The sequence below is a fragment of the Lontra canadensis genome, unplaced genomic scaffold (assembly GCF_010015895.1).
Source record: "Lontra canadensis isolate GAN:19392208 unplaced genomic scaffold, GSC_riverotter_1.0 scaffold38, whole genome shotgun sequence".
Taxonomy (NCBI): Eukaryota; Metazoa; Chordata; class Mammalia; order Carnivora; family Mustelidae; genus Lontra; species Lontra canadensis.
In genome coordinates this window covers 15,337,404-15,359,575 of record NW_022631032.1, presented here as the reverse complement: position 1 = coordinate 15,359,575, position 22,172 = coordinate 15,337,404, and the positions used below count along the sequence as shown (strand labels likewise).

Here is a 22,172-nt window from a genome sequence, read left to right as displayed (position 1 = left end):
AATCTAAGACCATGAAACCAGACTCATGACTGTCTTTCACTTAGCATAGTGTTTTGAAGGTTCATATTGTAGCTTGTGCATTTCATTTCTTTTTATTGCCAAGTAGTATTCTGTTGTACGGATTTACTGCATTTGGTTTATCCATTCATCAGTTGATGGACATTCGTATTGTTTACACTTTTTTACTGGTATGAGTAATGCTGCTGTCAATGTCTGTGTGTAACCTTACAGGTGACTATGTATTTCCAGTTCTCTTGGGTACATACCTAGGAGTGGAATTGATGTTATATGGAATTATATAGAATTACATAGTAACTCTACATTTAACTTTTTGCAATCCTACTATCAGGGTATGAGGAATCCAATTTCTCCACATCCTTACCAACACTTGTCATTGTCTCTCTTTTTTTATTTTAGCTATCCTAATGAATAGGAAGTGTTACCTTGTTGTCATTTTATTATTTTTAAAAATATTTATTTATCTCTTTCGAGAAAGAGTGCGTGCACTTGGTGTGTGAGTGGAGGGAGGGGCAGAAGGAGAGAGTCTTCAAGCAGATTCCCTGCTGAGTGCAGAGCCTGAGGTGGGGCTCAGCCCCACAATCCCTGAGATCATGACCTGAGCTGAAACTAAGAGATTATTAACTGACTGAGCCACCCAGGCACCCCTTGTTGTGGTTTTAATTTCCATTTCCTTGATACTAAAATGTTGAATATCTTTTTGTATGTTTGTTGGCCATTTGTATATTTTCCACAAAATGTCTATTCAAATCATTTATCCATTTTTTATTTCGGTTAGTCGTCCTTTTATTATTGAGTTGTAAGAGTTCGTTATATATTCCAAATACAGATTGCTTATCAGATAAATGGTTTGCAGATATTTTCTGCTATTTTGTGGGTTGTCTTTTCACTTTCTTGATGGTTATCACCTGAAGCACAAAGTTTTTTATTTTGATGACATCCAGTTTATCTTTTTCTTTTGCTATTTGTGTTTTTGGTGTCATATCTGAGAAGCCGTTACTTAATCCAAGGTCTCAGAGATTTACTTCTATACTTGAAGAATTCTGTAGCTTCAATTTTGGGTCAGTTTTTGTATATAGTGTGAAATAGGGATCCAACTTTATTCTTTTGGCATGCGGATATCCAGTTGTCCCAACATCATTTGTCGAAAAGATTATTTTTTCCTCATTGAATTGTTATGGCACGCTTGTCAAGAATAATAGGCCATTCATGTAAAAGTTTATTTCTGAACTGCCAGTTTTGTCCCATTGATCTAAATACCTGACCTTATGCCAGAACTATGTTGTCTTGATTACTGTGGCTTTGTATTAAGTTTTAAAACTAGGAATTTGAGGTTCTAACTTTGTTGGTTTTCAAGATTGGGCTCTTCTGGGTCTCTTGCATTTCCATATGAATTTTAGGGTCAGCTAGTCAATTTTACAAAAAGGCTGCTGGGATTTTGATAGGGATTTTATTAAATGTGTGGATCAAATAGGAGAGTATTGCCACCTTAACGATATTGATTTGATCCATGAATGTGGGAAGTCTATTTGTTTACATATTTAAATTTTCTTTCAACAGTGTTTTGTTGTGTTTAGTGTACATACCTTGAAGCTTTTACCTTCTTGAAAGATCTTGCATTTCCAGAGTGTGATAGTTATTTCATTAATTATGTACATTATTATGTGGCACTCAAATTTTTATTATACTTACCTATTTTATGTGGCCAGTTGTAGTATTAAAGCTTTCCTCATCAGTGTTAATGTAAAAAACAAATGGTTAACATTAAAAGCTCTGTGTTGTTTCAGAGTTGTTAATTGAATTCTCTAGAAATAGGTCTATTTACAACAAATTTTACATGTGATTTTGGGGATTTAGGGTCTCAGTTTTAAGTCTCTTCATGCCTGTATACATACTGCTCACCCAGGCGCAACATTCAGAAAAATGTTGATAGTGGCAGCAAAGATGAATATTTTTCTTCCTGTGTATTTCTAAGTTAAAAATATATGTTAAATTAAATATGTCTATATATTTAGAGGTGTTCTAAATAAAAATAACCTTTCTCACATATTTCCTTTGAGGCTATTCATGTGACCTATTTCATGTTACCTTTGTAATAATTTTCTTGTGTCTCATTTTGCAACCACTGTTCTGTGCTCTTATTAATTCAGGTTTATTCATGGTTAGTGTAGTCTCCTTAGCTGGCCAAGTAGCCTTTTCTCCTGTGCTTGTCATTTTCCCCCTTGGAAATTACATAACTACATGTTTGTTGTGGCAGTAACTGGTTGGGGGAATAGATTTCAGGAGTAAAAAGCACTTTTCTTTCATGAAAGAGCAAAGTTTCCTTTTTGGTCTAAGCAAGCCATTTCTTTTTTCCTTTTTTTTTTTTTTTTTAAGATTTTATTTATTTATTTGACAGACAGAGATCACAAGTAGGCAGAGAGGCAGGCAGAGAGAGAGGAGGAAGCAGGCTCCCCACGGAGCAGAGAGCCAGCCAGATGTGGGGCTCAATCCCAGGATCCTGGGATCATGACCTGAGCTGAAGGCAAAGACTTTAACTCACGGAACCACCCAGGTGCCCCTCAAGCAAGCCATTTCTAATAGGAAGAAGGATACATATATTTCAGTTAAAGCAAAAGTGCAGGGATGCCTGAGTGGCTTAGTCAGTTAGTGTCTGCCTTTGGCTCTGGTCATGATCCCCAGGTCCTGGGATGGAGTCCTGCATTGGGCTCCTAGCTCAGCAGAAAGTTTGCTTCTCCCTCTGTCTGCGGCTCGCCCTGTTCATGCTCTGTCTCTCTCCCTCTCTCTCTCTCTGACAAATAAATAAATCTTAAAAAACAAACAAACAAACCAAAAAAAAACAAATGCAGATTCACTTTGGGAAATTTTAGAATGATTTTCAAAATACAGGTTTTTAGGTTTTTTCTGGGTAGAAATTACAAGTAAAATCTATGTGTGGATCACTTTGATATTTGCATACATTAATTGTAGCAAATGCTCTGCATTTTAAGAGTAGCACTTTAGTGTCTGCACTAGATTTTAATATGTTGGGATGGATATATATGGTAATCAGTCTGTGGAATTAAATGGCTTATGCTTATGACATTCATATACAGTCTGTGTAGTGACTAGATACAGAAAATGGAGAGGAAAATTGGCTGAAAATGAAGCTGGCAAATTTCTGATACCTTTCTTATGTGTAGAACTAGAATCCTGCAAAAGAAAAGATACTTTTCTCTTTAGCCATCTGGAATTTACAAGTGTCACCAACTCTGATAATCCTAGAAATCTTGAGGATTTTCCACTTGCTTTGTTGATCTAGCTCTTGACCCTGCCAGCCTCTAAACCTCAGATGAGTCCATCTTGAATTGTTTTGTCTTTTCTTTATATAATTCTTTGTGCTTATTATCAGGCAGTCTGGGATTTGAACATTTTTCATCCAAAAGTACAAATAAAAATGTATCCCCTTTTTAGGAATTTTATATTTACACATAGTGTTGCTTGTATTTAAAGCTAGCTCCAGGAGCAAAGATAGTCTTTTCAACAAGTGATGCTGATCATTTGGACATGCACATGCAAAAATTAAAAAAGGGAAAAGAAAAAAAGAATCTAGGCACAGACTTTACACTTTTCATAAAAATTAATTAAAAAATGGATCACTGACCTAAATGTGAAACACAGAAGTCTTAAAAGATAACATGGGAAGGGCACCTGGGTGGCTCAGTGGGTTAAGCCGCTGCCTTCAGCTCAGGTCATGGTCTAGGGTCCTGGGATCGAGTCCCGCATCGGGCTCTCTGCTCGGCGGGGAGCCTGCTTCCCTCACTCTCTCTCTGCCTGCCTCTCTGCTACTTGTGATCTCTCTCTGTCGAATAAATAAATAAAATCTTAAAGATAAAATAACATGGGAGAAAATCTAGATGAATCTTGGGTTTGGTAATGACTTTTTAGATAAAACACCAAAGATGTGACCCATGAAGAAATGAATTGGTCAGCCAGATTTCATTAAAATTAAAAACTTTTCTGTGAAAGACGCTGTCAAGAGAACGTAAAAACAAGTGGGAGAAAATATTTGTAAAAGACACTTGACTATTTGACTATTCAAAGTATACAGAGAACCCTTAAAACTCTACAATAAGAAAACAACCTTTAAAAAATGAGCCAAAGACACTGGGGGCACCTGGGTGACTCAGTGAGTTAAACCTCTGCCTTCAGCTTGGGTCATGATCTCGGGGTCCTGGAGTCGAGTCCCACATCGGGCTCTCTGTGGGGAGCCTGCTTCCCCCCATCTCTCTGCCTGCCACTGCCTACTTGTGATCTCTCTCTCTCTGTCAAATGAATAAATAAAATCTTTTTAAAAAAATGAGCCAAAGACTAACAGGGATCTCACCAAAGTAGAAATACAGATGACAAATAAACATATGAAAAGATACTTCACGTCATCAGAGAAACGCAAATGTAGAGATCAGAACACTGGCCATACCAAATGCTGGTAAGGATGTGGAGCAAAGGGTCTCATCCGTTGCTGGTGGGAATGCAAAATGGTATGGCCACTTTGAAAGACTGGTGGTTTCTTATAAGACTCAAATGTCCTCTTACCGTATGATCCAGCAATCACACTCTATAGTATTTACCCAAAAGAGTTGAAAATTACATCCACACAAAAACCTGCACACAGATGTTTATAGCACCTTTATTCATAATTACCAAAACTTGGAAACAACCAAGATATCCGTCAGTAAGTGAATGGATGGATAACCTGTAGTACGTGCAGGTGATGACTTATTCAGTGCTAAAACGTAATCAAGCATCAAGCTAGGAAAGAAATGAAAGAAACTTAAATGCATACTACTGAGTGACAGAAGCCAGTCTGAAAAGGTTGCATAGTGTATAAGTCCAACTATATGATGTTGCAGAAAAGGCAGAACTTTGGAGACAGTAAAAAGATGAGTGGTTGCCAAGGTTTAGGGGGAGGGAGGAATAACAGACAAAGGAGCACAAAGGATATTTAGGGCAGTGAAACTCACTGTGTATGATATTGTAATGATGGATACATGTCTTAATACATTTGTCCGAACCCATAGAATGTACAACACCAAAAGTGAAGCCTAATGGAAGCTGGATTTGTGTTGAAAATGATGTGTCATTGTAGTTTCAGTAGTTACAACAAATGTTATTCAAATGGAGTTTGACCAGAATCAGAGTATTGTGGTACTATATGCATAGGAATGATCACTTTGCCCATTAATTTTGGTCTGTGTTAGGTATGAATTTACAGTTGTGGTTACTGGAAACATAATGATACTAATTATAATTAATTCAGTTATTCTACTGGAGTTTTAAACCCCTCGTGTTACTCAGCAGAATAACAGCAATAAGAATAGCTAACATTTATTGATTATAAATAGCAAGTGACAAATACTTGACATGGATTAGTTCTTTTAATCCTCATATTATAGGTATATATACTATCTCTATCTTTCAGATGGAGAAACTGAAGCTCAGAGAGGTTAAGCAAATTATCAGAGGATACATACAAAGTGAATAGAATAATCCAGATAGTATTCGAACCCAGGCAGTGACTCCAGAGCTGGTGGGGTAAACTATTACGTTGTAGTGCCTCCTTCAGCATTGCTTACCATTGATCTCCTAACTCTTTGAGAAACCTTGCACTTTAGTTATCCTTAGTTTCATTATTTGATGGACTAAAATTCTAATTCAAGTAACTGGATTGTGAAGCTTTTAATAGTAAAAGGAACAACCCTAGGTTCTTTGAGAATCCTAATGGCTTCTTAGAAATTGGTAGCCAAAACTTTTTTTTTTTTTTTTTAGATTTTATACATTTATTAGAGAGAGAGAGATCACAAGTAGGCAGAGAGGCAGGCAGAGAGAGACACAGAAGCAGACTCCCCACTGAGCAGAGAGCCCGATGCGGGGCTCTATCCCAGGACCCTGAGATCATGACCCGAGCTGAAGGCAGAGGCTTAACTTAACTTAAACCTCTCTCTCTGCTTGCCTCTCTGCCTACTTGTGATCTCTCTCTGTCAAATAAATTAAAAAAAAAAAAAAAGATTCCTCCTCTCTCAGGAACATGGCAGGGATGTCCATTATCACCACTGCTATTCAAAATAGTACTAGAAGTTCTAGCCTCGGCAATCAGACAACAAAAAGAAATTAAAGGCATCCAAATCGACAAAGAAGTCAAACTATCAGTCTTCACAGATGATATGATACTATATGTGGAAAACCCAAAAAAGACTCCACTCCAAAACTGTTAGAACTTGCACAGGAATTCAGTAAAGTGTCAGGATATAAAATCAATGCACAGAAATCAGTTGCATTTCCTTACACCAACAACAAGACAGAAGAAAGAGAAATGAAGGAGTCAATCCCATTTACAATTGCACCCAAAACCATAAGGTACCTAGGAATACACCTAACCAAAGAGGCAAAGAATCTGTACTCAGAAAACTATAAAGTACTCATGAAAGAAATTGAGGAAGACACAAAGAAATGGAAAAATGTTCCATGCTCATGGATTGGAAGAACAAACACTGTGAAAATGTCTATGCTACCTAAAGCAATCTACACATTTAATGCAGTCCCTATCAAAATCCCATCCATTTTTTTTTTTTTCCAAAGAAATGGGACAAATAATCCTAAAATCTGTATGGAAGCAGAAAAGACCTCGAATAGCCAGAGGAATATTGAAAAAAAAGCCAAAGTTGGTGGCATCACAATTCCAGACTTCAGGCTCTATTACAAAGCTGTCATCATCAAGGCAGTATGGTACTGGCACAAAAACAGACACATAGATCAATGGAACAGAATAGAGAGCCCAGAAATAGACCCTCAACTCTATGGTCAACTAATCTTCGACAAAGCAGGAAAGAATGTCCAATGGAAAAAAAACAACCTCTTCAACAAATGGTGTTGGGAAAATTAGACAACCACATGCAGAAAAATGAAACTGGCCCACTCCCTTACACCACAGACGAAAATAGACTCAAAATGGATGAAGGACCTCAATGTGAGAAAGGAATCCATCAAAATCCTTGAGGAGAACACAGGCAGCAACCTCTTCGACCTCAGCCACAGCAACTTCTTCCTAGGAACATCTCAAAAGGCAAGGGAAGCAAGGGCAAAAATGAACTATTGGGACTTCATCAAGATTAAAAACTTTTGCACAGCAAAGGAAGCAGTTAACAAAACCAACAGACAACTGACAGAATGGGAGAAGATATTTGCAAATGACATATCAGATATATAGGCTAGTATCCAAAATCTATAAAGAACTTATCAAACTCAACACTCAAAGAACAAATAATCCAATCAAGAAATGGGCAGAGGACATGAACAAACATTTCTGCAAAGAAAACATCCAGATGGCCAACAGACACATGAAAAAGTGCTCCACATCACTCGACATCAGGGAAATACAAATCAAAACCACAATGAGATACCACCTCACACCAGTCAGAATGGCTAAAATTAACAAGTCAGGAAATGACAGTTGCTGGCGAGAATATGGAGAATGAGGAACCATCCTACACTGCTGGTGGGAATGCAGGCTGGTGCAACCACTCTGGAAAACAGCATGGAGGTTTCTCAAAAAGTTGAAAATAGAGCTACCCTATGACCCAGCAATTGCACTACTGGGTATTTATCCTAAAGATACAAATGTAGTGATCCGAAGGGGCACGTGCACCCGAATGTTTATAGCAGAAATGTCTACAATAGCCAAACTATGGGAAGAACCTAGATGTCCACCAACAGATGAATGGATAAAGAAGAAGTGGTATATATATACAATGGAATACTATGCAGCCATCAAAAGAAATGAAATCTTGCCATTTGCAATGATGTGGATGGAACTAGAGGGTATTAGGCTTAACAAAATAAGTCAATTGGAGAAAGACAACTGTCATATGATCTCCCTGATATGAGGAAGTGGAGATGCAATGTGGGAGGTTTGGGGGGTAGGAAAAGAATAAATGAAACAAGATGGGATCGGGAAGGAGAAAAACCATAAGAGACTCTTAATGTCACAAAACAAACTGAGGGTTGCAGGGGGTAGGGGGGTACGGAGAGGGTGGTGGGGTTAATGGACATTGGGGAGGGTATGTGCTATGGTGAGTGCTGTGAAGTGTATAAACCTGGCAATTCACAGACGTGTACCCCTGGGGCTAATAGTACATTATATGTTTATAAAAAATTTTAAAAATTATATATAAAAAAAAGACTCTCCCTCTCCCTCTCTCCCTACCCCCCTCTTTCTCAAATAATAACAATGAAAATGTTGGTTCGAGATGGGTCTTTGAGGGGCTGACTCCCTTATTTACTGCCATGTCCTTGAACCCAGCTCTAATATGTGCTGGGTTTTTTTAATATATTTTTTTAAGATTTTATTTATTTATTTGACAGACAGAGATCACAAGTAGGCAGAGAGGCAGGCAGAGAGAGAGCGGGAAGCAGGCTCCCCGTTGAGCAGAGAGCCCAAGGCAGGGCTCAATCCCAGGACCCTGAGATCATCACCTGAGCCAAAGGCAGAGGCTTAACCCACTGAGCCACCCAGGCACCCCTGATATATGCTCTTTTAATACTGGGTCAATCCATGGTAATACTTAATACAGTATCTGATCTAATACATTAGGATTTTTTCCCCAAAAAAAAGTTGCTGTAGAAAAAGAATAGTGTCATGAAACATTTTTCAAAGAGGAAAGCAGTATTTGTAAGGATTATAAAATTTAAGAATGGCGTAACTTGGGGCTCCTGGGTAGTTCAGTCAGTTAAACATTTGACTCTTGATCTCAGCTCAGGGCTTGATCTCAGGGTAAGTTCAAGCTCTGCATTGGTTCCACATGGGGTGTGGAGCCTACTTTAAAAAAAGAAGAATGGCATAGCATATTTTTATCTGCAGGAATTAGAATAATACAGGAGTGTTCGTTTTAAGGTAGATTAATACAAGTTTAGTCTGTTGAAAAATCTGAACATCACCTGTCATATTCAAAACTGGATTACATCCCCAGGTTTTGCTTTGGTGGTCTTTGTTTCAGATGATCTTTCTCATCTCTGTCAGCAATATCATTAGCACCTTTTTACTTATTCTTTTCTTTACCTCCAGTTATGGGAGCAAAATGCCCCATAGAAAAGGTGCCTCAAGTATGTGTATTTAAATATTAGCTTTAGTTTCTTAATTCAATAAACATTAGTGTTAGTGGGTTATGTAAATTATGTTATTTATTAAGCTATCATATTAGAATAAATCTGTGAGTTATAAAAACTTGAGAGAAGAAAATAGCATATTCCCTATAGACATTTAATGATATGTATAACTTCAGTTCATGAGTAAAACAGAAACAAGTACAATAAGTAAAGTCAATAATGAATATTAATTTTTCAGTTGGGGGAAAAGGTGTTTGTACATTTCTTCATGTTATGTAGATGGCATCATCTGTCATAAGTTTCTCATACATTTTGTTTACTTTAGTCCTTGTTCCTTTTGTTATTTGATTTTAATATAGCTATATTTTATAAGAGCCTTTAGTATGATAATTTTAAGTAATTAGCCAACAAATTCATTTCAAACCCACAAAAATAGCAAATTAAGTTATAATTTAGAAGGGGCATTTTCTCTTTGCAAATAGCAAATGGGGGTATTTCATAAAAATAAGACCTTTGTCATTTCCTGATGTTATCGTGGTTATGAGTAAAAAACTGATGTGAAATTAGTTGCTATCTGACATACATTCTTTTTTAAAAACAAGAGTAAATGAACATATCGTATTTGAATGCATGTTGATTTATGATTGAATAGGTTCTGTTAAGCTATTTGACTAACACTGAGCATGTGCCGTATGTGTCCTGTGTGAGGAGGTAGAGTTTCAAGATAATGAAGACGTGTACCTCTCTGACTTAGGCAATTTTGTTCTTTATGACTTAGGACACCAGTGATTTAGTAAAAGATACAAAAAAAACCTCTCAAGGTTGCAAGTGTTGTGAGTAACACACGATACATGTGAGATCATTTAGGTTTTAATCTCTTAATCTGGTATCTAAGGAGGCTTTACAGGTAATCTCTGAAGTATAGGGCTGCTTTTAAAGGTGTTTTTAATGACCTAGAAGTATTTGTTCTATACTTAAATAAAGTGCCGCGGCCGTTCCAGGGGGGCAAAGAGGAGAATAGAAGAGAATTCTCTTAAGAATTTCCTTATAGCTTTCTTCTTAGGAAGGCTGTAGAGCTCAGTATTTTGTCTGAAAGATAGGTCTGAATTCACTAGTCTTGACAGTATTTTGGGCCTAGTGGACACTTTAACTCCAGGATCCTTTGCTGATGGATCTAGAATTTGCTCTCTCCAGTTATGGGAGTCACTAACCAGCTGTGACTATTTAAATTTAAACTAATTAAATATAAATAAAATTTAAAATTCACTTGCGTTAGCCACATTTCAAGTGCTCAGTAGTGACATATGACTCATAGCTACCTCATTAGACAGTGTAGATATAGAATGTTTCCATCTTCTTGGAAAGTTCCTTTGCACAGCACTGATCTAGACAAAAGTTACATGATAAAGATGTTAGAAGGGCTTTAGTTGTGTGGAAGAAATTAGTTTAGAATCGAAAAGAATATCTTTTTAGCTGAGAGCCTTTAAGACTTTGAATGTGACATTAATTGACACTGGAAACGTTTCAGGCATTTAATTCTTCTATGTTTACTCCCAAAGTAAAATAAACAAATTCTGTATTTCCATTTCAGGATCATAGAAATAGGCATGTGTGACTTTCTAGATGATTCTGAAAGTTAGAATTTGTGAATTCACATTTCTGTCAGATATTTGATTTCATTGTGCAGTCTTCTGAGGCAGATAGTGATTCAATAAGATCTTCTTTCTTTTCCCTGTTAATTGATAAGCCTCTGTAATAAAGCCTCTGAAGTTCTGAGACTTTTTAGCTGTTTAGGTTAATCCTCATGTACTTCACCAACCTCTCAACCCTCACCTGGCTTTAGAAAGCAGCAAATGAACGTTCTTATATTCAAAGAAGGTATCTGCATTCTTTAGATCATTTCCCACTCCATTTTAGACATGTGAAAAAAATATTTGTAATATTGCCATACTTTTTTAATGACTATATTGTAAAGATTAGTAAAATCTGTCATTTTCTTTTTTTTCCCCAAATGGAAATAACATCATCCTTTTTATTATATACTAATTAGAAGAAAATGAAAATAGAAAAATTAAATTGTGAAAGATTTCTCTTGATCTCAGTGGAAATCCTTCTAGTACATTACCCTCAAGTCTGATAATGGCAGTTGGTTTAAGGCGTGTGTATGTCTTTTTACTTTTTACTGCTTAAAGCAGAAAAACATGAGTTCCATAGATATCAAAAAGGCATTTGATTGTATTTAACATCCAGTTTTGGTAATTTAAGAATCTCTTAACTAAAATACAAATAGAAACTTCATTAAATATGACCAGCTATATTAATAGAGTTTTCTAATATTGAACTCTGTTTTCCTAAAATGAACCTTCTCTAGTCATGGTATGTACTGCTATTTTAATAAGCTACTTGATTTTTTTGTTTTTTTAAGATTTATTTATTTATTTGACAGAGAGTGAGCGAGAGAGAGAGAGAGAGAGAGAGAGAGAGTACAGTCGGGGGAGTGGCAGGCAGAGGGAGAAGCAGACTCCCTGCTGAACAAGGAGCCCAATGCCAGACTCAATTCCATGACCCAGGCCCGAGCCGAAGGCAGACGCTTAATGGACCTAGCCACCCAGGCGCCCTGAGCTACTTGATTCTTATTGCTAATATTTATTTTAAAAATAGATTGGAGTGTCTTTTTTTCTTCTTTTTGTGTTGTCTTACCAGATTTTAGTTATCACTAAAAGAATTGAGAAACTGTTCTTAGTCTGTTTCTTGAAACAACTTAAGAAGCATGGGACTTAACCTGTTCTTTAAGGTTCATCTTCTTGTTTGAGCCATGGTGCTTATGTAGGTTGTAATTCTTTGCAGCTTTCTTAAATTCTTCTGTATAGGGATTGATTTATTTGTAACTTTCAAATGTATCTGCATAGAGTTACACACATCATTATTTCTTCTGTATCTATGATTATAAATTCTTATATATTCTTAATTTTGTTTTTATGTTTTCTTAGACTAGCTGATGTTTTATGTATTTTATTTTTAAAGACTAATTCTTGATTTTTAAGTTTTTCCAATTCAATTTCAATTTTTATCATTATGAATTCCTCTCCTAAAGGATTATTGATATCCAAGTGATTTTTCTCCTTAGATGTTGCTTTAAGTGAAGGAAGTGAAGTGAGAAGTGAAACTTGCTTGTCTGTGGTGTAGGCTTCCTACATCTATAAAATTGCTACATTTAAATGTAATAGGTACTTTCTTAAATAGAAATTATTAAGATTCCAGAATATTGCTGTGACTGACCAGTTGCAGGCCATAGCTTTTCCTTTCTTTGCATCACAGTTTTGTTGAAAGGATATTTTTAAAGAATTAGTGTGTGTTGCTGTTGTTGTTTTTAATAAAATTTTTCCACTTAGAATCTTGGTGTCCTCAGGCAGTATGTTCTTAACTTCATGTATACTAACAACTCAAGCTTGCATAGATCCTACTTCTCTACTTAAAGATCTTATTGGTTCACAGTCAAGTGATTGGTGGTGGGTAGGTTTTTAATAACACTTTAGAATATAAAACTAAGCTATGTTTAGTTAGCATTTTTCAACTTATACATTTCCATTTGTTGAACTGTTCCTTTTGTGTTAATAGCATATATTTTATTATAAAATTTGTTTTTATTTTAAGACTAAATTTAAGTACTTGTCTTTCTTTGTAGGTATAAGCGTGTCTTTTCAGTTGGAACCCATGCGATTACTACATATAATCCCAATACCTTAGAAGTAACAAATCAGGTAATCATATTAGAAGCTGTTAGACATTTTTTGAACTTCATTTGACTTTTAAAAGCCAGATAATGACGCATGATTTCCTTGGCCTGAAATCAGTATTTTAGGTTAGAAGAGTCAACTTTGAAAGAGATTGATATGCTTAATACAATACTTCATGCCATGTACCAAAAATTATTAAATAAAAGAGGTTAGTGACAAATGTTTTTCTAGGCTCTAAGTAGTATAACTTTTTGATATGTTGCTTTTGATTGTAGCCATCTCTTTTATGTAAGTCAGTACACCAGTTCTTTATAATTTTAAAGACTATTGGAACTGCAATAAAGGCATACGTAAATTAAGTTACAATGCAGTGGTTGAAAAATACTTGTTATGGAAGTAGGATTACTATTTATAAAGGCAAGACCACCTTGAATATGGATAGTAAATAAATTTAAATATATTCTAGCTTATTTTTAATTCTAAATTAGGCATGTTTCACAGATTCCTTTTTGTCTGTTTTAACAGACCTGTAGGTAATCATAAAATTTTATTCCTCATTTATTTTCACTTTTAGGTATATTAATTGCTTTGGATTAATGTCATTAATCATTAAAATTGGAATGCAGATAGGATTTTTATTGTTGTCTCTGATAACTGAAAATCTTTAAAAGAATTTGTTACAGAATTACTGTAAGATATAACATCTTCTAGGCCTCTGTATTATGTTGTAAGATTTTTCTCATTTAATCAGTGATTGTGAAATTAAAAAGTAAAAATAGTATTTAATCTAGCATCAGTTGGAAGAATTTTTCTTTTTGTTAGTGGCCTTATGGAGACATTTGCAGCATCAGTCCTGTTGGAAAAGGACAAGGAACGGAATTCAACCTCACATTTCGTAAAGGCAGTGGGAAAAAGTCAGAAACTTTAAAATTTTCTACAGAGCACAGAACAGAACTTCTTACAGAAGCATTGGTAAGAACAGTTCCATATAAGTAAGCTAAATTTCTCTGTTCTTTTTTTTTTTAATGAAACAGTTACATTAAAGTACAGATATTAATGTTATGAGCCTTTGTTCCCACACTGCTTGTTTTTTCTTATCGACTGTTAACTTGATTCTGTGAAACTTTCACTTTCTCTAACTGAAAGGCTGAAAAATCCTGTATAGTTAATAGTGTTTAGACTTTTTAAGCATATACAGAGCAAAGCAGTTCTGTTTAATTTGTTTTGTTTTTCAGTGAAGTTACACACATTTTTTATTGAACAGCCTTAAAGTATAACATCCAATATTTTTTAATATCAGTGTTACCAAGTTGAGATTTACATGTTTTGGATAGAAAGGACTAGACTGTGAGTCTTCCTTACCAGTCTGTTGTCATAAACTATGATTATGTTTTCTCTTTCAGAGATTTAGAACTGATTTTTCAGAAGGAAAAATCACAGGAAGGGCAAGTATTTAACATTATTAATACCTATTTTTATTCTAATTTTGCCTGTTATTACAGAAATCATGCTGTGCTGTGTGTTTCTTTTATGGCAAAGCTAAAGGGAAAAAAGGAATCATCATTTAATGTGGCACTGTGTGAGAGATGAATGTAGTTTAACAGGAAACTCCAACAGGAATTAGATTTGTGATTGTTAACGTTGATGGTTGGAGAAAAAGTTTTCAGGCAGAACTATGGAACGTTCAAACCAGTGTTATAACCATTCATGTGCTCTTTATTCAGTATTCTAAACGACAATAGTAAGCATCACACTGTGGATAATACCTGTTGGAACATGCACTAGTTGGTGTAGGATTTTGCTATTTCAGAAATACTAAGGTTTTAAGTTTGGGGTATATCAAAACTATCTTATATATTCTTGCACTGGATCTGGCTGCTCATAAGGCTTTGAGTGGTGCACTGGCAGCTTTGGGGAAGTCACAGGTGCTTATTAGAATCTTCATAACTTTCTCAGGTGTTTTCTAGTCAAGTTACAATAGCATTTAAACTAAATCAGAGACTTCTGAAGAGGGCAGATGGAAGTTTATGCTTTTTTCACTCCTTTAAAATACTAAGTTTCTTTCCATGAGAAGGTATTGCTTTTATAACGGGGAGGAGGGCAGAATAATGCCTAAAGTGGTAGTATTGTTCAGAACTCTGGCTTCTGGTAAAAGTCAGGAACTGAATTCTGAGAAGCTGGCAGCATCATTTCCTTGTCTTTTTAAGCCTGCATCCTTCCTATGGATGTTCTGCTGCTAGTTTTAGCATCCCAGAAGCCTCACTGATGTCAAGTCAAGCAACTGACTGGCTGCCCAGGAGCCATTTAAAATAGATTAATGGCAGTTGGCAAGCTGCTTGTTTCTTGTTCCTCATGAGCGACAGTCAAATTTGTATAAATTATAATTTGGGGGGGGTGCCTGGGTGGCTCAGTGGGTTAAGCCTCTGCCTTCAGCTCAGATCGTGATCTCAGGGTCCTGGGATCGAGCCCCACATCAGGCTCTCTGCTCAGCCGGGAGCCTGCTTCCCCACCTCTCTGTGCCTGCTGCTCTGCCTACTTATGATCTCTGTTAAATAAATAAAATCTTTAAAAAAATTTGTAATTTGGTATGCTTATTTTAATTACTTTATGTTAGCAGTTGAGTTTTCCATATTCCTCCATTTCCTGTTCGGAAAACAACTGCTTCCAAAAACGTACTTTTAGATTTTGTTTATAAGCTCCCCTTTATATCAGTTAACTTTAGCCACTTAATACTTTTCAAAACTGAGGTGGAAACAGTGTCTCTAAAAGATTGTCTGAAAGTTAGTCTGCCTAGTTTTAATGAGGAATAAATGGCACCTCTTCCTCGCCTAAATGCTCTGCCCTCAAATACTTTTGTATAAATTGAATTAGACCCTCAGGTCTTCAGTTGTACCATAGATGTACTCTAAATCAGATCTCTAAGTCTCTTTCCGCCTCTACAGTCTGGAGGGATAATGATGTGTTTCCGTCAGCCCAGCTCATTGTGACAGTTGATTATCAGCTGGGGGGAATAGAGACTATCCTGCAGAGTGGGTTAGGGAATGCAAACAAGCATAGTTTGGAAAAGCACCAGCATTTTTGTGGCTTCCCTTCTGGAGAGAAAGTGGCACTGGTCCATCCTTTGATTCAGAAGCAAGGTTCTAAATATATTGTTGGGTTAATGTATGCCCTTTGTCTTTCTGCAGAATTCCTTTTATGGAGCTATAATGTGCATTATTATGCCATCGATCAATAATGCTCAGGGGACCTGATGTCATATGATCATGAGCCAAACTGAGGCTCATTGCTGGGTTTAGTGTTTGGGTGTTGTGGAGGTGTTTATTACTTAATGCCTTACTCACTTTTCTGAATACTTACAAGAGAATTTCTCTCATGTCAGTGTTAGAAATAGTTGTACTCCTGAGTCAACCAATTTATTTTTGCCTGAGGAGTCCTGTAATTGACCATGAGTTCCTCTTCATATTTTTGGGTAGAAAACTTTGTGGACTTTTTGGATGGGTGAGGGGATATTCATTTCACCTCTGACACTTGGTTTCTTTTCCCTTGCCTCATTTTGTCTTTATTAACATTTTGGTTAGAAGCCTCACCTAAAGTTTTTTTCTTTTTAAGGATAAAACTGGGTAGTAAATGGATGTTGACAATTCTAATCATTTCTGATACTAGGTACTTTAATTTACAAAGGAATGTTATTATCTTAAGTGGAATTTTACTTGCTAGTGCAAATTTTTAACTTTCTATTGGTGTGATTAGAAAAGCCTAAGGTCAAATGGGGTATCAGCATTTTTATGTGTGTAGAAAGAAAATCTATATTAACATAGTGAACCAGGTCAGATTGTTTAAACTGAACACTGTAAGTTCCCCCAAATGTGACTTAACCTCTTTTCCGTATGTAAGCTGAATTAAAAGAATCCATCAACACAAGTTGAAATCTTTATTCCCAGTGAAGCTTTCAGAGTAACATTTCTTTTAGGACGTCCTTTTCTTTCTTTTTTTATCCTCATAGATTTGCATAAGACTTACTCAAAATTGTTTCACAAAATATTGTAACCCAAACCTTTGTTAATTTAAAAAAAATATAGTATCTTCAGTTTGAGTGAACATTGTTACTTAAATACAAACCTCCAAACAGCTGAAATTAATGTTTTTAACAATTTGGATGGTAGCTCTAAATATTTATAACATTGTTTAGATTTCTGGTTGTTTTAGCAGTGAGTGATACATTAAATGTAAATTTATTATATGGTAAGCTTAAATATGAACCTAAAAGTAATATTATTTCTCTCTCTAGAGATATAACTGCTATAAACATCACTGGAGTGATACAAGAAAACCTGTCATTTTAGAAGTAACTCCTGGAGGCTTTGACCAGATTAATCCTGCAACCAACAAAGTCCTCTGTTCCTATGACTATAGAAATATTGAAGGCTTTGTAGATCTCTCTGATTATCAAGGAGGGTTTTGTATACTTTATGGAGGATTTAGTAGATTGGTAAGTAGTATTTTTTCTAAAAAGTCATATAAAAAGAGGCATGACCATTTGAAGGAAAACAGGGTTTTTACACTTCATTTTCCCAAAATTCACATGAGTTTTCTGGAAGAAAGTTTGGTATTAAGAGTACAGGCTTTGTTACCAAAAAGACCTGAACTTGAATCCCAACTTAGAGCTTTTTAAAGTGGGGAGAGCGTGGTGCCTGCGTGGCTCAGTTGTTAAGCATTTGCCTTTGGCTCAGGTTATGATCCTGGAGACCTGGGATCAAATCCTGTACCATGCTCCCTGCTCAGCAGGGAGTCTGCTTCTCCCTCTGACCCTCACACCTCTTGTGTTCATGCTCTCCCCCTCTCTCAAATAAATAAATATTTTTAAAAAGTGGGGAGAGTAATATGTATGTCATAGGTTTTTGTTTCCTGTTTTTTGGGGTTTTTTGGGGGGATCCTGCAAGATAACTTACGTAAATGTTTAGCATAATATGTGGCTTAGTATTCAATAAGTGGTAGTTACAGTTGTTATTTTCATTAGTATTAATGTCTTAACTGAAAGATTCTAAGCTTTCTTTGAAAAAGTAATTCAGGATTTTTTATTTTTATAGTCTCCCCTCCTTTCCCCAGCTGTTTGTAATTTGAAATCTGCATATTCACTGAAATTTCAAATTTGGAGTTCATTACATGTTCTTGTCTTGAAATCCTGAATTACATGTGAATTACGTGGTACAGTAGAAGCTGCTTAAGATGCTCAGACCCCATTTGTTAATGGGTAATAGAAGCTGAGCTATAGATGATGACCATCTTTTCTGATGACCATCTTTTTTAATAAGAAACATTTTGTCTTCTTTAATTAAACCTTGCATCTCAAAGATGAACAATAGAGTTTGCACAAGAAAGGTTCAGTTGAACTTACTCTCAAGATTCCTTTCTCTTGAGAATTTTAATTTCTGTAGCTATCTTAGCAGCCTGGGAACAACTACTTCCAAGATTTAGTGTTGTATAGATAAATTATCCTTCTCTGGGTAGCAGAGCCAGGGCAAGCCTGGAACTTGTAGATACACAAGAGGTTATAAGGTAGCAGAAGGGAAATAAAGGGAGTGATAATGGGGTAGGGATGCTAAACTATTTGATTTACAAAATATGTTAGCTCTTCAGAGTCACAGACCTTTTTGCATTTTTTGCTCTTTGCCCATGTGATGTCCTAGTGTCCTTCATCTAGGAGCACACATCTAGGCATTTTGTTACTTCTGAGTCTAGACCTACAAGATGAAGGCCTAAAGAGAAAATTAGTTCCCTCTCCCACCCTAGAACAGCCTAAAGCCTGTTGTTGAAGTGCTGTCCAAGGGCTTACCTCTTCCATGGACAGCGAAATTTGTAATGATTAACTTCTTGGGGGAGGGAAAGGGGGCTCCTTGTTGGGGAGGGTGTGGAGTGGGGGTGGGGGCATGACGGGTCATAAGGGTGCCTGGGTGGCTCAGGTTGGTTAAGCATCTGACTCTTGATTTTGGCTTAGGTTATGATTTTAGGGTCATGAGATCGGACCCGGAATCGGGCTCTGTGCTGGGGGTGAGGCCTGCTTAAGATTTTCTCTCTGCCCCCCTCAGCCCCTCCTCTCCACTTGCAGTACTCTCTCTCCCCGCTCCCCCCCCAAAAAAAATCCTTCGTGGAAAATGTATCTAATTACAGGATTACATATAGCATTATAGACCTTGATGGGATAACTGTACCGCAGTAATTCAGCCAAGCCATACAATGCATAAGGTAAACGTTAAAGATGAGAATTGTTTGATACTCCTCAATTGGCAACAGTTTTTTATTGCTTAATGGCATCAAGCAATTTTAGTTTTAATCATCTACTTTCTAAGCATACTCTGCCTTTTAAAAGGCACTAGCTAAAATGAGTGAATTCACTATAAATATGATACCATGATAGATTCATTCAGCAAAACTTTATCTAGTACCTTCCGCATACGTAGTGATTATCCTGAGCAGGTGGGAATAAAATCAGGTTTTAGGATTTTATGTATTTATTTTAAATAAACTCTATACCCAACATGGGGCTTGAACTTAAAAACCTGAGATCAAGAGTTGCCCCCTCCACTGACTGAGCCAGCCAGGTGCCCCTAAAATCGGGTTTTAAAACGTGATTGCAACCACTGTTTCTCAGCAGGGGAGCTGTTGGACTCCGGACAGGACAGTTGTTCATTGTTTATTGCACGGCATCCTCCTGCCCTGTCTTTTGCAGCACATTCAGTGTTTCTGGCCCAGCTATCAAATGCAAGTAGCAGTAGCTTTGTAAATACACTCCTGGAGGTTGATTTGTAATGTCCATTGGCCAATGGCTTGTAAACATTTTAAGCATTCTTCAAGGTAATTTTTCAGGAAAACGCACTATATTAAAAATATTAGGTCAGAGCTACTTTTGTTGAAATTGGGAATCCTGCCCATGTAGTACCCACTACCCCCACTGGACTTGGCTGGGGTCCCTGGACCTCTTCCGGAAGCTCCAGCATGCTGTTTTCTACATGGTGATGGGAATCAGACTTGGAGAAGTTATGAGATAATTTCCTTACAGTGAGTTATTTGCAAGGCTTTATATCCCAGACTTTGTGATTTTAACTTAGTGTGATAGTGGTTCAGACAACACACTGCAAGGGCACCTGGGTGGGTCAGTCAGTTAAGTGTCTGCCTTAGGCGCTCAGGTCATGATCCCACGGTCCTGGGGTCAAGCCCTGCATCTTGCTGCTTACTCAGTGGGGAGCCTCCTTCTCCCTCTACTTCGGCCTGCTGCTCTGCCTGCTTGTTCGTTCTCTCTCTTAAATAAATAAATAAACAAATAAATAAAATCTTAAAAAAAAAAAAAACCCACAACACACTGCTTATGTACCTTTGATAAGATCAAATACCATTGTTTTTCTTTAGACTTGCTATTTCAGTCTCTTTCCTGTGAGTTGATTCAAAATGGTCACATTTTAGTTGTTTCAACCCTGACTTTAAATTTCAAAATTTGTGCAGCATTTATTTGCATCAGAGCAAAGAGAAGAAATTATCAAAAGTGCAATAGATCATGCTGGCAACTACATAGGTATTTCACTGCGCATCAGAAAAGAACCTTTAGAATTTGAGCAATATTTGAATCTTCGCTTTGGAAAATACAGCACTGATGAATCCATCACATCTTTAGCAGAGTTTATTGTCCAAAAAATATCGCCTAGGCATTCGGTAAGATGCTGTGTTAAAAACAAAAATTTGTTCATCTGCTTTTGACATTTTTCTTCAATGACTTTCTAATGTATCTCAATTTTGTTTGAAGGAACCTGTAAAACGAGTTCTAGCACTTACAGAGACAAGTCTAGTAGAACGTGATCCAGCAACCTATAATATTGCGACTTTGAAGCCTTTAGGAGAAGTAAGTTTGGCGTTACTAGCCTATGAGATTTCTTCCTATTGGTAAATTAGAATTATTTTCTATTTTAGCATTTTTAATGCTTAAAGAATGGAAAATGAGAATCTTTCTTCACATTATTATATTTGTACTTAGAACAATGAATATAAAATTTATTTTCGAGATATAGAATGAATGGAACTTTTGATTCAACAATTATATGAAAATTTGCACGAGACTTTTAGGCAGTTCTTAAGTTCTGATACTATAAACAGTTTTTAAATATTGACTTTTGTAAGCTAAAATGATGATGTGTAGTTCTTCTAAGGAAATGCCGTAAAACTAAACATCTTTTGTTGAACTTGGTTTTTGTTTTCGTTAGGTATTTGCATTGGTTTGTGACTCAGAAAATCCACAAGTTTTTACCATTGAATTTATAAAAGGGCAAATACGGAAATATTCTTCAACAGAAAGGTATTTTTTTTCTTTAATTCATCAAGCTATTGAGATCCTAGTAATGCAAGGCAAAGTCCTCCATCAGAGAAGAGGAACAAAGATTTATAATCTAGAACTTTGAAATCATATAACTTAGGAAGACAATATTATTATGTTGCATGTTGACAATGAACTTTAGGGCACCTGGGTGGCTCAGTGGGTTAAGCCTCTGCCTTCGGCTCAGGTCATGATCTCAGGGTCCTGGGATCAAGGCCGGAGTCAGGGAGCCTGCTTCCTCCCCCTCTGCCTGTCTCTCTGCCTACTTATGATCTCTCTCTGTCAAATAAATAAATAAAATCTTTAAAAAAAAAATGAACTTCATTTGGTTTTCAAATTTCTAGAGAATAAAAATGGTGATTTGATTTTAAATGGAATGATGAAAATAAAATGTGTTTCTGTAATTTATACCTTTAAGGTATTTTAAAATAGCGCCTCTCACTTTCATTGTTAAATTGTTTGGATAACAGCAACAAATTAAAATTAAATTTTTTTAAGTTGCATTAGTAGGCTAGTTATTAATTTTCCAGTGGAATGTGCCTGATTTATTTTATATTACTGTGACTTGGCTGTTGCCATGAAAATCTATGAGATGCCATAGCTCATAAACTCCTACTGGAAGATAAACCACTTATAGCTATTGTACAGTGATGACTTGATCTCCCTTCATATACTGAGCCATTGTCATGGGTTTGGTAGTTTTTACATTCCAGGAAGTTCTTTTATGCTGTTGTGAATAGATTGAGACTGAATCTGTTTTTAAAAGATAGTTGAAACAGTTGTAGTGCATTTTGCCGCTGTCTGCAATACGGCCTTATTGAAGTATTTTTACTTCCTGGAGTGTGACCAGTAACAGTTTCTTACCTTGGAAGGCTTTTGATCTAAGTTCAACAAAAATGGCATTCTAAGCAAAAGGT

General features: G+C 36.3%; 1 protein-coding gene across 3 annotated transcripts in view; it reads left to right on the top strand.

The window, feature by feature from the left end:
- Positions 1–22,172, top strand: part of DNAJC13 (DnaJ heat shock protein family (Hsp40) member C13) — a 121,883-nt gene that overhangs the window by 21,467 nt on the left and 78,244 nt on the right. For all 3 annotated transcript variants that reach the window (XM_032869696.1, XM_032869697.1, XM_032869698.1), the window contains exons 3-9: positions 12,845–12,920; positions 13,719–13,868; positions 14,300–14,341; positions 17,185–17,385; positions 20,394–20,600; positions 20,692–20,787; positions 21,146–21,237. In XM_032869696.1, coding sequence (XP_032725587.1) covers positions 12,845–12,920; positions 13,719–13,868; positions 14,300–14,341; positions 17,185–17,385; positions 20,394–20,600; positions 20,692–20,787; positions 21,146–21,237 — 864 coding nt within the window. The remainder of the gene's footprint in view (positions 1–12,844; positions 12,921–13,718; positions 13,869–14,299; positions 14,342–17,184; positions 17,386–20,393; positions 20,601–20,691; positions 20,788–21,145; positions 21,238–22,172) is intronic.